General features: G+C 43.0%; 1 protein-coding gene across 35 annotated transcripts in view; it reads right to left on the bottom strand.

The window, feature by feature from the left end:
* Positions 1-15,921, bottom strand: part of Rbfox1 (RNA binding fox-1 homolog 1) — a 1,661,838-nt gene that overhangs the window by 216,459 nt on the left and 1,429,458 nt on the right. Inside the window, exon 1 of one of the 35 annotated variants that reach the window (XM_029544523.1) lies at positions 2,683-2,822. The exons of the other annotated variants lie outside the window; for them this stretch is intronic. Within the exon in view, the coding sequence (XP_029400383.1) occupies positions 2,683-2,709 (27 nt within the window). The 5' untranslated portion in view covers positions 2,710-2,822. Of the gene's footprint in view, positions 1-2,682; positions 2,823-15,921 lie in introns of those variants that run through there. 35 annotated transcript variants of the gene reach the window in all.

Genomic DNA, 15,921 nt, shown 5'->3' with positions numbered 1-15,921 from the left:
TAAGAATTTTGACCCATTTTTAATCCAACAGGAAGAACATGAAAGTGTGAAGCAAAATGTAGATGATGGTAAGCTGTTTTCCAGCAGTATGCATGCAGCGGTGTTGTGTGTGGCAAGGCAAACCATCAGAGATTCAGCATGGAGGCCGACTTCTAGCACAAAGAGGGAGCCAATAATATACAGGTGTACGCCTCTGCATGCAGGTGTGTACATAAATAAATCTGTCATTGAATTCATAAGAAGAACCTTCTCATTGCCCAATAAATACCGTGTCTGTTCATCTAGCCAGATGCTCACACCAGGTGGAAACACTTCAATACAGAAGTGGCTCTGACTTGGCATACACAGAATGGATCTTCTGTTATTAAAATAATGGTAGATTAATAACATCATAGAAATCTAGAGGGTAGCTCTCAATCTTTGATAATTTTGTCCAACTCAGGACATATACATTGGGACAGAATACTTATTTAGCACCCTGATGCTGACAGTATCACTATTCCCTGGAATCTAAAGGTAAATATTACATAAGCCAGAGAGTCTCAATGCAGGACAGAGAGGGACATTTGAGAGATGTGAAAGGTACATACAGATGGAAACTCAAAATAGTACAGCCTATAGGGTATGGAGATACATGCATGAAACATGTATATAGTATACATGTATACAGCCTATAGGGTATGGAGATACATGCATGAAACATGTATATAGTATACATGTATACAGCCTNATGCATGAAACATGTATATAGTATACATGTATACAGCCTATAGGGTATGGAGATACATGCATGAAACTCCAGAAATCAAGAAACTTCACCGCTAAAAGTTCAAGGAGATCTTGGGCTGTGTAGTGAGTTCCAGGCCAGACAGGGTTATGAAGGAAGACCCTGCCTCATAATATCACCACCAGTAACAACAAACACACAAAACAAAACCATACTTCTAATCTTAAAATGTTAAAACTGAGTTAATGGGCCACCCAGCAATTAAGTGGTATACACATGAACATAAAAAACAGGTATCCACACAAAGAAACACTCAAGTCCCACAGCATTCAAACACCCCCAAACTGAAAAGGAATGTCACTAACATGAGTGCACACACAGCTCTCACTAGCTGCACTCCTTACACACGCACGCACACACACACACACACACACACAGAGAGAGAGAGAGAGAGAGAGAGAGAGAGAGAGAGAGAGAGAGAGAGAGAGAAGGCCACAGACGGACCTCTGAAAGAGTACCATAAGTAGAAAGTGTTAAAAAAGAAAAGAAAACAGAGGAAAGAAAAGAAAAGAAAACAAAAGAAAAGGAAGGCTTCCCAGGATGAGACCAGTGACAAGAAACACAAAAGAGACAGAAGTTAGATCTGTGGTTGTCTAGACTTGGGATAGGAACAGAACAGACAATACAGAAATTAGCAAACTTGGTAGGATGAACGTGTTACAGAGTGGACTCCAGGGCTATATATACATATCAAAATTTAAGGTACATGCTAAAGTGGGTGGCTTTGACTGCACATGAGCAGTATCTGTCTACCTCTGTCATCCATCCATCTTCTATGTATCTATCAATATATCTATCGTCTATCAGTTCATCACTTGTGCATCTGTGAATCACTTTATCTTTCATCTCTACCATCTACCTCTCTGCCTATCTATTTATCTACCTATCATAAGTCTATTGTATCTTTTCACCCTCTCTGCATTTACTTTTGACAGTCAGTGCTGGGGATTGAACGCCGGGCTTTGTTCATACATAGTAGGCAAGTACTCAACCACTGGCCTGCATTCTAGTTCCTAAGAATGACATCCTGAGCACTTTATAGGGAGAGCATGTTCCTGAAAAGGATTTAATTCCCCAAATTCTGTCAAAGCAGACTTTTTCAGGATGAAAATAGCCTATATTTCCAGGTCTTGCTCTTACCCTAGACACCCACCTACATTGCCAAAGCATCTGTTTGCTTGTGCACTTCCACCCATAAAAACCTGGTTTTTAAAGCAATAGTATTTTTCATCCTGCAATACAACAAACCTACTTTGGATACCTACTGCTTCAGTGAGACCATCACTATGCAGGTATTCTCAACACACCCATATTCCCAGGAACTACTTAGATAGATGACAACCCTGTCATTGTGGGAGGGTCTGGATGTTAATGACACCGAAGCCAGCCTACCATGTAGTAAGGGTTTATTAGGTGTAAGACACCATGCTAAGCATTTATCTAATAGACTTTTATTTTCATAAGACACACACTATTGCCTTCTTTTCACAGATGAGAGAAAGGAAGATAATGGAAGATAAATAACTGTCGGGGTTCTCTCTCATCGTTAGCAAAGGCTGTGCTGGGATACAATGTGAAATCTGCCAGATCTCAAAGGCAGGGATCTCACTTGGTAACCTGAGCATCGCCTCATTTTACGGCATCTCTCACCACTTACAAACGAGTCCCCAAATAGCCCGACAAGTCCATTCTGATGGACACCTAAGATGATAAGCAAATGCTGTGTCTTGCTCCTGGGATGACCAGAGCCCTGTCAAGTTGGGAGGAGTGAATTTTTCCACAACAGGAAAGGTGCTCATAGCAGTAACACCTGTTAGTACAGGGGCGGCTTCCCTTTCCTCCCATGCTGTTCCAGGCTGAAGCTCCAGGTTCATGACCTGAGAAAGGCAACTTACAGTGGTGATCACGTTGTCAGATCTCATACCCAGGTGGAGGTCTTTTGTCAAACTGCAATCAATCACGGAGATCACTCACTGCAGGCAAATGCTCTCCTTCCTTCCTCAGCTCCTGTTTGTGCAGCAGCAGCCGAGCCCATCTCCTGCACATGGCGTTTGGATTTTGAGGACAGCACATCCTCAGTTTGTGGGAGGACTCATTTGCATAGAGGTGGGCAGACAGGGGCTCACTAGCACATCTAGGAGCATCAGCAAACACAGAGGAAGGAAAGTTCCTTCCTTGCTATGCTTCTCACCTCTGTCGAGCATCTCCCTCAGCAGGATCCTAGCCCTCACATCTTTCCCTTCTTCCTTTGCTAGAAAAACACATTTGTAGCCAGCCATCATCTTCCCTAAGTATCTCTCAAAATGAATTCCAGGTCGACAAAGAGAAGTGGCCAAGAATATAAGAAGCCGACTATCGGTTTACAAACAATCCGGGGGAGGGGGAATTGGATAGTGGCAGCACAGACCCTGACTTTCAGTACTCAGGAGGCAGAGGCAGGCAGATGTCTGTGGGTTTGAGGCCAGCTGGATCTGCAGAGTGAATTCCAACACAGCCAAGGCTACACAGAGGAATCCTGTCTCAAAAAGCCAATCAACCAACCAACCAACCCAACCAACCAATCAACCACCCAACCAATCAATAAACCTGGGAGGAAGTGTAGCAGGGAGTGAAAAGTTCACAATAATTAGGAACAGTGCAGCTGGTTCCAGGAACACAGTATCTGATGAAGTAATCATTATTAATAGGGAGGGCTACACACAAAGTTTACCTGCTGTAAATCCTTTATAGCACAATTGGTGTGAACCCACAACGAGTGTGATCAATTAGTTGATCTCCTTCAATGCAATGTGCCTACCATGGGCTGAGAACTCTATGTGATATCTTAGTTAGGGTTCCTACTGCTGTGCAAGAATGCAAATGCAATATGAGGAAGGAAGGGTTTCTATGACCTTACAAACCTTAGGCAGAAGCAGTCTCGACTGAGGGAATCCAGGGAAGGAAGAAAGAGGCAGGAATTGAAGCAGAAGGCAGGGAAGAATGGTGCTGCACGGCTTGCTCAGCCTGCTTTCTTCTAGCATCCAGGTACCCAGTAGTGGCCCTACCCATAATGGTCTGGGCCCACCAATATCAATCATTACTCCCAATAAAACCTCACAGCTTTTTTCCAGAGGCTGATCTGGTTTGTGTATGTGTGTGTGTTAGGGCGGGGCTTACTCTCAATTGAGGGTCCCTCTTCCAAAATGATTCTGAGTTAAGTTGACACAAAACTAGCCAACACAGCAGATATTACCTCATGTAGCCCTGCCTGTGACATGATGAGGTAGAAGCTTCGAAATACTATTATTATACACCAGGAAAGCTTCTCATTATAACACCATCACTACTCCTTGCTGTGTGCAGACACTGTGCAGCTGATTTATAGGTCTGAGTTAATAAGATACTCAAAGCAGGAGGCTAAGCTCCGCTGCAGAGAATACCAAGTGACTGTGGAACAGAAGACCTGGCAGTTCTAAGGGAGGGCTTCCTGTGGAACTCAACAACCCCTAGTCACAGGAAGAGTCACTGAACTCCCCAAAGGGCTTGGCCGCGAAGCGAGAGGAGGTTAGAGCTTATGGTTAGAGCTTATCAGACTCATTCTAACTCACTAAAAGGCAGCGAGTTTCATTATAGACTCAACCTAATTATCCACCAAAGGAGAATGGAAGTCACATACAAAATATCTGAATGATTCAGCAGTAGTTTTCTAGCTGGTACCATAGACGGGATGTACATTGTGCCCAGAGAAACGTCTATGATGATCTATGGGACTATGTAGTCCTACACTTTACCCACACAGCAGTATTCTTCACCCTGAAAAATGGGGAGGATGGTGTCCTAATTTAACCTTTTATTCAGAGTGCAAAATTGAGTATCTGCTCAATTTTGAGTATCATTAAATTTCTAATCAACGCAGCCTTAAAGGGTATGTGACGTAATGGCCATTTAACAAAGAGGGAAATCTAAGATTACCAAGGAAGGAACACCCCCAAGGGAAACTACAGAATGAGGGATAGATAGAGGTAGGGCTTTAGACTAGGATGACCTCTCTCAAGCCCCAGGGTTCAACACTCAGGTAACTACCATTTGATACAAGGCAAGAAAATGAGTATCAACCTTGAAAGCTGCAGAGACCCTGCCACTCAAATCCTCCTGCTCTGCCTTCCAAAGTCTCCCTCTTCCCTAACAGAGAGGACTTCCCGAAAGACAACTCTTATCCACCAGGCTGTACTAATCTCTGGTGGCCTTCTGCTTCCTATATAAGTGCCAAGACCCAGCAGATCATTAATTATGACTTCTCACAACTGATCTCCCACATCTCTTGCGGGCATGCCTGTGCCCTGGGAAGGAAGAGGATTTCTCAGCAGCAGAAAGTAGCCTGTGTTTCTGGACGCCATGCTCTGCTCTCAGCTCTGGATCTGCTCATGCAGCATGAAGGCCTTGGGGCAGAAGGGAATCCACAGCTGAAATGGGGCTATGTTTGAAAGAGGGAAGGGGATGGAAACAGGGTTTTCAGCCTGCAAGATCCAAGTAGCACAAAAGAGAGAAAATGAAATAACAACAACACTAATAACCACCTAGAGAACATGGGAATAAAGAGAAATATTCTGTCATATAAATTCCTAGAAAGACGTAGGATAGAACATTATCTCAGGCTGAGCATACACTTCATATTAGAAATTATGTCTCATTGCCTGTACCAGCCAATACCGTCGATAACTCTAGTTTCCAGATGGAGAAACTGAATCTCCTGAAAACATGAAAGGACAAGCGCTGCAGCTTGCCTCTCCTAGTTTCACGCTCTAGCCATGAGTTGGCATTACTTCAAGAGATCGAATGCTTTCCATTTAAGGTAAGATAGATTTCCCCATCCAAATCACAGAAGAGTGGGACTCAAGAGTTGGTTCACATATTCCAAGACATACACCCTTGACAGTCAAACACCTAGGGTATTTCACTTTCCCTCAAGAACTTGACAACAATCAGCATAAAGAGACCATTCAAGCCAAAGTCAGGTATCGTGTTCATCAGACATCCAGTCAGCACAGAATGGTTCGGGGAACAGGTGGGAACTTGCTACCTCCTGACAAAGCCCAGCATCTGCATTCTCCTTGTGAAGCTGTTTATAGCCTCTGATGCAAAGGAGGGAAAGGAACTCTCAGCTAAAACTCCAAGGTTGAGCTGGAAATGCCCATTATGGGGACAAATTATTGAGGACTTTTCTACAAATACTGTTTGCACAGAGCTCTGTTAAAGATTTAACATGCTAGGCTAGGGCTCAGGGGATGGCTCTGTCACTGAAGTTCTTCTACACAAGCCTGAGGACATGTCTTCAATCCCCAGTGCTCATGTACAGAGCCAGATGTACTGGTATACACTTGTAATCCCTGCAAAGCTCTAAGGATACAGAGAGAGAGAGGGACAGACAGACAGACAGACAGACAGAGACAGAGAGTTATGGCTTTCTTGTCAGCCATCCTAGGCTACTGGACAATTGCAGGCCAGTAAAAGACTCTGTCCCCCAAAAAGCAAGATGGGCAGTTCTTGGGGATTGGAATCTTTAGCATTCCTACCCATATTCACGTATCTACAGTTTCCCTCATAACCTGCTCCCCCACTCACACATGCACATTACACAGCCCACTGTGCTGGGGAGAATACAAAGCTAAAGTCACCATATACTAAGGAACTATATGGGCTACCATTGCTCATATTGTCTGGACCTGGTAGATCAAGAGAAGGGAGTAGCGATGTCTCATGTCCTCATTGAGGTAAGATGGCAAACGTCTGTGGCATGCTTCTTGCCCATTGCACCTGCCTCACCCAAGTAGATGAGTCCTTCATGGCCTTTGCCATGGATGATGGCTTAGAGACTGTTGAAAGTGTCCCAGTCCAGGATGGAGCTGACGAAAGGGAAAGCATTGAATGAACTTGTCCCGCCTGGTACTCCCTGAGGGGATGGTTGTATACTCACTTCACTTTGAGCGGCAGGTGAGCTCTTCTATTTTCCCAGGGTTGAATGAGACACTAGGTATCAGTAGCCTCGTTCACATCAGTACATTATAGGAATAAATCAATAAGGAGTAAGTAGAGGAATCCTCACCTCCTCTCAGAGAATCAACAAGCCAGCATATTTGGAGACCTATGTAGAGGAAATCTTTCAATTTGTTGGTCCTGGGAAGGAAATACTATGCAAATATCAGAATCTCCAAGATGTTTATAATGTTCGCTTGAGATATGTTTGTTTAGGGACTAGGACTCATATCAATGCAAGAATTACTGTCTTTACTTTTTGATTACTTTAGCTAAAGATATCCAAACTAAAGATTTGGTTGCCCCTATTCAGAGGTTGGAAGCTCTGAGGTGGTGTGCAAAAAAAAATATCAGTAAGTAAGGTGGCAGGGAATTGTTGAGCAAACACGAACACCTAAGTTCAAATCTCAAGGAAAAGATGTGTTAATGTGTATATATAACCCCAATACTAGGTCTGGAGGAGGGGTATATAGAAATAGGGGAATCACTTAGACTTGGTGTCTGTGTGCCTCGCTCCAGGGTGAGTGAGAGACTGTTTGTATTGAGGGCATAAGGTAGAGAGTGGCAGAAGAAAACTCCAAAGTCTCCACCTGTTGGCCATTTCCACATGTGAACACAGGAATCTAATGCTACCACTCACATGTATATACATATCACACACACACACACACACACACACACACACACACACACACACACAAAGAGAGAGACAGACAGAGAGAAAGGAATAGATTTAGAGGTGACTATTATCATTTAGAATTTTGATCAGTGTATTTGCACAGGAAAGCATCTTGAGTGGGTGAGCTTGTGTAAACACACATAGAAACCTGGGAGCTAGGAGAAACTTTCAGTATCCTCGATGATCTCCCTCCCCACCCACTGCAAGCCCCCAGGCCAGGAAGAACACCTCTGCACCTGCTCTGGGTTCCTCTCTTTCATCCCCACATTCTTAAAACTCTTGAGCCCACCTTTCCACTGCTTAGATATTCTCTGCATAAAATACCTGGAGTGAATTCTGTGCCTCATCTTGCTATTCTCTTTACGTATTCAAATTAAGTGACTCACTGCCTTCTTAGGAGTCTCCATTCTACATAACTACAGTTCTCTGTAAAAATATGGAAATCCACAGCATAAAAAAAGGTAGCCACATTTTCTATATATCTCATATAAAATGATTTTTAGCAAAGGTCTGTCTTTTATAGACTCCTTCTCACAGATTCCTACTATCTAAAATTGTAGGCTTCAACTCCAGCCCTTAATCACTGAGGCACAAGGGCTTAGCCACTTGAAATGCATTGATTTGATTTGGAGTTAATTTTTTCCATGGCTTTCAAACGAAGGAGGAGCTCAAATTAGATACTTATAAATCAAAGTCAAAGTCTCAATTATGTGTAGGAGTCCAAAGGTTCAGACAGTGCAGAACAAGCAATAAACAAGAGTATTATGATACTTAAATGTCCTTGTCAGAGCCTCCAACAACCCCAAGAATGCACTCCCTTCCTCCTAAGCTCTACATTTTTAAGCAATATTTCTCCCACTCTGGGCCCATGTTTCCCTTACCTTCCTGCCAGCTCTGTGATGGTGAGGAAGAGAGGAAACGGTTGCTTTTTTTTTTTTTTTTATCTGCAGTGGAAGATGCTGTCTCTAATTCCACCTTGAAGTCTGAAGCTGGTCTCCAGGGCCCCAGGAATTAGAGCCATGCAGTGAAGTTGACTTGCGTGTAGTTACTGCCATCTTAATAAGGTGAGAGTAGCTTGGGGACCCCAGGAACATGCAACCTGGGCCTTGCCATATGGAGCCAGCCTGGAATCTGTCAAGTTCACTTAACACATTTTCTCTTTGGGGAGCTAGCCAGGCAATCACTGGGGTTGGGGGAGGGGAAGGAGGGAGCAGCTAAGAGAGTGGGCAGGAAAAGGCTGTTAAAGATATTGAAGCTGATGGCAGTATAAAGCCACGTGTACAGCACCCGACACCCTTTCACCCTCCACCAGAAAACACTTTCGTTTTTTTTTTTCTTTTTAGACTGATGCTGGAGCTAAGTCACTGACAGTGATTTAGCGCTGTTTGGGGGTCAGGAACTGAAATAGCTGCTATGAATATATGTAGTTCAGCAAGAAGTAATGAGCATGCTTCTCATTGTCGATGGATGAACCCCACTTGTAGCAACATCTTATTTCTGTCCTGAACAACTCAAGAAACAAATTAGCAATTTGAACCTCCCCAAGCATCATGCTCGCCCTTTTGCTCTCTCCTCCCTGTGTGTGTGTGTGTGTGTGTGTGTGTGTGTGCACATGCACTGATTTTGTGATCTTTGTGTGTGATAAATCTTAAAAACAAAAAGTAACGCAAACAGGGAGAGATTCAGAGAGAGGGATGCTGGGAGGAAGGGGAAGCCAGCTGATAAGGGGGCCAATAGCACATTGCTTCAGTCTGGAAGCAGGTTTCAGATTCCTTTCCCAGGCAAGGAATGCAAAGCCTGGGAGTCCACACCAGTGCAATTGTGCTGTGATGGATGGAGGGGATGAAGGCATCTCTGCAGAGCTTTGGGGGGAAAGCCAGAATTGAAAATGTAATCTCCATTTCATACTTTTCGCTGATATTCAGCATAAAAGCAATGCTAGCCCATGGCTGGCCAAATTCAATGCAATTTATATGCAGCCTCATACATCTTCCTAGGGATTTTGTGTTGGCGGGGGTGGGGTGGGGGGGTGGGGTGGGGTGGGGGGTGGGGGGAGGGGCAGGGGGATTGAACTCACATCCTCCCTTGCCTCTGCAGTACAGATTTGGTGTGGGACCAAGCAACGCTTCCAAGGGGTCTTTCTGGGGGAAATGGAGTGAAGGATTTAATTTCGCAGTTTACAGAATGTGCCACAAAGTGTCTGAGGACACTGGATAGACTTATCCCTGGAGCTGAAGAAGATGTCATTTTTTGGATGGTACTCATTCAGCCCCTACACCTAGAGACAACAGATAAAATCCGAGTCTATTCCTTCCATCTTATGAAATATGAAGTCGGCCCAAATTATACCATCTGTAATGGTTAGTGTCCACTGCCAGCTTCACAGAAGCCATGATCCCCTGGGAGGTGGGCCTATGGGCACGCATGCTAGTGATTAATTGCAGTGGAAAGACTTACCCCTTGTGGACATGCCAGGATGTGTAAGTGAAGCAAGGGAGTAGAGCAATGGCATGCCGTCATCACGCTCACTCTCTGAGGTGACAGGCAATGTGACCAGCTAGCCTCTTCTTCTTGCTCTCATGGCTCTGCCTTCCCTGCCTGCTGCCATGTCCTCTCACCATGATACACTATTCTCTAGAATTGTAAGTCAAAAACAAACCCTGTTTCCTTTGCATTGTTTTGACCAAGTTATTTTTATTATAACAATAGCAGAGAAATCAAGATATGACCTAACAGTACTAATATTGGAGTGATAAGAAAGACTTCCATTTATTAAGCCATTAACATATGTTGAACTATTTCAAAGTGGGCACACAGAGATCTGAAGGCAACAAAAACCTACTGAGGCTTGCTCAGACCACAGGTAAGTGGGGAATGATGGGGTCACACTCAGATTCTGACTCCAGCACCTCTTCCATGAGTTCAGAGACTGCACCTGCCTCTCTAGCCTGAAGTTGTCTCTCAACTCTTGCTTTACATTAATCTCTTAATGAATGTAACCTCATGTGAATTATACCCAATGTGAGCAGACACTGTGCACCAGGTCCTCTGGGAGTGGCTCTAATTCCTTAGAGCAAACCAGTGAATGGATGCCTAAGTAGATTCAATAACTTATCAATAACTTATATTGATAAAACTTATAACCCACTCAAGTGCTAAGCAACAGAGCCAGGATTGTAACTTGACATTCTACAAACCTGATATTAGCATACCCTTGTACCCAAATACTTGTCTATGGCACATCCTCCCAATGTATGTAACAATAAGAATGGCATTAAAACAACCACAAACCCTCCCCTTCTTTTATATGAAGTAATTTTATTCCAGTTTCTGTGAGGTCACAGAAAAGAGCCAAAGAGAGCAGAGACACCCCCTTCCTCTAAGACCATATGAAGCATCCCCTTGTGAAGAGGAACCTATCTTTCTCTCAAAGTCACTGAGTCATCTCTTCCTGATGCAAATACTTGAGCTTATAGAACATTTGAAACACAACGCTTGACATACATTTGAAATATAATCCTGTTATTGTCGGAGTCACAAGAGAGGAGTGTGGCTCGTAAGCTGTTAGAACAATAGGCATACTCCATAAATACTGGATGATGAGAGAGCAGGGGTACATGGTTATAGATTTGGTTAACTAAACAGCATTGGCAAAAACAGCTGGCACATGGAGAATACAAGCGAGTTAGATGTCTCATGATGGATATGATTGCTGTCTTGAAATCCCATAGGAGACAAAGTCTTTGGGCAAGCTGTGTGGGATTATCTAGATTAGATTAACTAAGGAGAGAACCCTTACTCTACGAATGAGCACCATCATCTCATGCTTGGTCGTCCTGAGCGGCATAAGGAGCATAACTGAGCATCTACAACTATTGATCTCTGCTTCCTGACTGAGGAAGCAATGGGACCAGATTTCTCATGCTCCTGTGGCCATGCCTTCCTTGCTAATATGGACCATGGTCTCAAACTATGAGCCAACATAAGCCCGGATTGCTTTTGTCTGGTGGTTTTATCACAGCAATGAGACATGTAGCCAGCACGTCCTTCTCAGGGTCCCCTTTATGCTCTCCCAGTTTCTTCTACCACACCCATTTTATAGAAGGCAGAGTTGAAAACCAGAAAGTTACAGATTGAAAACTTAATCTCAATCCACAAGTAGTAATGCGTGGAATGCATTACTATACCAGGACCTTCCTGTTTGGTTGTGTTCCATGCAGCCTTCACTGTCTTGAATCCTGCTTTGGGCCAGGCTAGCCTTGTACTCACAGTAGTCCACCTCCCTCTGCATCCCAAGTACAGTATTAAAGACAATACCTCTGCACCAGCTTCCGATCAGGGGCTTTACTAATGGACTATACATAAGGTCTGTGTTACATCACATTTCGTGAGCAGGCAAACTTCACAGAAAATGTGAAGAACACTTAAGATTGGGAGAGGTATGAACAGGCCTTTTATTCATTTGGAGAAGAAGACCATTGTTGGAGAGATGAGGAAATAAACAACCAGTTAGTTGCTTGCCAGTTCAAAGGTACTTGAAAGGTGTTTGAGGGGACCTGGAGCAAGGGTTAGAGTTGGGTGGTTCTTGGGCACTTGACACACATCCTCCCACCCTGCTTCCCTCCACTGCCATGTACTTTACTCGTAAGAACTTTACTGGGAGGAAGCAGATATGAGACAAGATACACACCTACTTGCTCTATTCATGCATGGACACAGTAAAGGCACTGCAAGAGGGCAGAGAAACCACACCAGGATAAACCAGCCCTGGTCTGTATCATCTATTCATCCCTTCCATCAAGTTTAGCAAAGGACAAGAAGAAGATCAGAGCATTTACAGGGTTTTTCTTGGCCAATTGTGAAACTGGAAAACAAAGAGAGGAAGCAAAGCACATTCATTTACCATTGCGATGACCCAAGTGCTTTCCACTACACAGCATTACCATTGCTATGACCCAAGTTCTTCTTAAAGTATCTCTTAGCTCACATTTGCATTGACATCCTGAAAAGACAGACTTTATTCCTTTTGAAAATAAGGAATGTGGCTTATGTTAACAATGAAGAAAGAATTTTCCAAGAATCACAGGCAATAAAAAGCATAGTCAAATTAATATGACATTAACACTCTTCTTATCCTAAATAGAACACTTAGTAGGCATACCACCATCTTGGAGATTCATATTATCATACTAAGATTTCATCTAATGCGCTCAGTGAAGCAAGTGGTCTTTCAGAACCTTGTATTTATTCTTTAAAAAGAATCATTTTAATATTTTTAATTATGAGTATGTGTGTGTCTGAGTATGCATGTGCACTTGAATGAAGGTACTGAATAAAGGCCAGAAGAGGGTGTTGCAACTTATTGACCTGGAATTACAGGTGGCTCTGAGCATCCCTGATGTAGATGCTGGGGACCAAATTCAGGTTCTCTGGGTGAAAACTACCACTGGTAACCAATAGACAATCCTCCAGGCCCTATACTTTATGTTTTATTTTAAAACAAAAACAAAAACAAAAACAAAAACAACTGCCCTGAACTTGGCTTGAAAGCAACGTGACCACAAGCGGCAATTTCTGTGACCACACTCTTAGGTATTGATTATTCTTAGACAAACACACAGCAATGATCTCAGTGCCATCTCTGGGGAAAGCAGCTGGATTTCTGAGAAGTCAAAGGAGAAAATTCATGGCAAATCTTATGTGTGCACTGGGGTACTGCATGAATGGAATATTCTAAAACAAAGTGCTTTACATCAAAATAATGTAATATGTTCTCTGAAAGTTTCATGCACTATTTTGAGACATAAAATATAGAGACAGTGAGGAAATTGACTTTCAAATGAGCTGCCAAGGAAAGCAAGCAAAGGAGAGTGTGGTAGATGTCAGACAGGTCTGGGGGCCACAGCAAGGCGATATGCTGACATAGCTCTGCCCACTCTCAGCACAAATGACAGTCTTTAGGGCATTAATGCATGCCTTTAGGCCATTAATCACCAATGATCCACGGCTGTGCTTATGAACACTTATATACTCACAGCTTTAAATATATGTATTTATATATATAGTATTTCCCCATCTTTATTTTAATTGTGCATATATATATTATGTATAATATATTTATATAAAAATGTTAAAAATATAATATAGTATATATAACCAGTTTTTATGATTTTTATAGTCCAGGTTTCCCATGAACTCATGATATTCCTGCTTCTGCCTCTTGAATATTCAGATTATAGATGTGTACTTTTGTGATGTTTTTAATCTCATATTTTTGAAAAGAATATGCTTGCTTATGGAAGAAGAAGATCTAAGAAATCACATTAAGTGTCTTCTATTTCATTTTACTGCAGGAAGTGTTGATAGAGAGATGCTATGCAGCACAGTTGTACTGAACACAAGCTCCACTGTTTTCATCAATTTCTCTACCATGCCCTCATCTGTGCACCAGGAAACACAGCTGCAGAGTCCTTACATCAGCTTCTCAGCCTACACTGAATAGGGCTGACATCTGACCCATGGAAGCAGGAAACGCCATGCAACAAGGGCATACCAAACCAGTGACACTTCTTGCCAGCATTAGTGACAGCCAAGTGGCAGGTCAGACCCTCGAGCTTGCAGACAGTAGAGAATCGCACATCCCACTTAAGGGATAGAGACTGAAGGTCTTAACCTCTCCTGTCTCTCCTACTTTAAATGCATCCACTGAGGGCAGGAAAACAGACAGAACTTCAAATCAGATTTGAGTTTAACATCTCTGGATTCTCCCCTGTTCTGATCTGCTATGCATAGCTCATGGGGACAGGTGCCATCGTTGCCCCTTTTCAGAATTGATTACAAAATTGGGAATACAGTGACTCACTCCTTGAAATGTCCTTGTAATGTTTAGGGGAAAGATGGACTTGTATCTGGGATAAAAGAGGACTCCCTAAACTGTATTATAAACAATAAATGAAAGGTGGAGAGAACCCAAACGTCCCACACACAGATTAGCAAAAAACCGTGTGGTGCACTCACACAGTGGTGTACAAACAAAATGTCCCACACACAGATTAGCAATAAACACTGCATGGTGCACACATTTAGCTGTGTTCTAGCTATCCTTTGAAGAAAGGAAGAACTCTGTGATACATTCAACAGCATGAATGGACCTTGAAGACTTTATGCCCTGAAAAGAAGCCACTCACCACAGTAACAACATCTGGTCCTGTGCATACAATGTAATCAAATTCCCAAAGATAAAGATGAGATAGAATTATAGTTGTCAAGGATAGGGAAGAGGGCTAAATGAGGAGTAGGTGCTTGCAGGTGTAAAATTGAGTTCTGGAAGAAGAAAAGACTTCTGCTGAGGCAGAGTGCTCAGCCACATGACTATACTTGACAACCCTAAACTATACACCAACTCAGTTGGTAAATGGCTTAGTTCTGGTTTGTTAGTTGGGACACATGTGCTATAGTAAATCAAGGCCATAACAATGGAGGAGAGAGCTGTGGGGACAGAGGAAGTCTACAATATATGCCAGACTTTCCTACAAACCTTAAGATTCTCCATTAATGTTAATCTGAAAACTTAGCTTTATAGGGGAAACAACAGGGGCTACTTGAAGAAAGGTTGGAGCTCCTGATGGGAATCACTTAACTGTGTTCCTTTTAGGCTAGGCAACTCCATGGACAGAGGTCTACCGAAGACACATGCAAGGGCTCAGAAAATGAGTGGATCCCAGCCTTACAGGCAGCATGGCTCCACAGCCCAAAATCCTAGACAGGTCGCATGCATGAGATCCTACAACAGCCTCCTATAGCAGTCACCTTCTATCCTGAGTGAAGCTCGGGTACCACGAGGGTTCACGAATGGGATGCCTTTTCTCATAGTGCTTGAAGAAACAAAAAGTGAGGAGCCTCCAGAGAGACTGCATCTACTTATAAATTATATTTTATTCATTTAGTGAGTGTGTGTGCACGTGCATGCATGCACTGGGGCACACACATGTACAGGTGTGCCCAGATGTGCAAGAACACATGTATAGAGGGTAGAAGCCAACGTGAAAAAGTTAGTTTTCTCTATCTCCAAGATATGGGATTGGTATGAATCTCCAAGACAGCCCCCCCCCAAAAAAAAAGAAGCATGTGAACCAACATTAATACCTCAATAGAAAATTGAAGGAAAGAAACTCTAATATATTATTTTCAAGTTGTCATGTAAAAAAATATTGAGGGACTCAAAAATATGTGGTGTGGTGAGTGCCAGTAGCAGCATGAATTTGTCTCCCTAACAGCTTGACACAGTGTCAACAATCTAATCGGGATGCACGCAGGGGACAAGAATTTATTGTTTTAATTATAATCTAAAGCACAGCCTTATTTTTTGATAAGATGCCAGAGTCTCTATTCTTTGGGGTTTTACTAATGGAAAGGTTTGGGGGAGCATGCAGAAGGGAGTCTG

This window comes from Mus pahari, chromosome 12, assembly GCF_900095145.1.
Source record: "Mus pahari chromosome 12, PAHARI_EIJ_v1.1, whole genome shotgun sequence".
Taxonomy (NCBI): Eukaryota; Metazoa; Chordata; class Mammalia; order Rodentia; family Muridae; genus Mus; species Mus pahari.
This window is presented reverse-complemented; position numbering and strand designations above follow the sequence as displayed.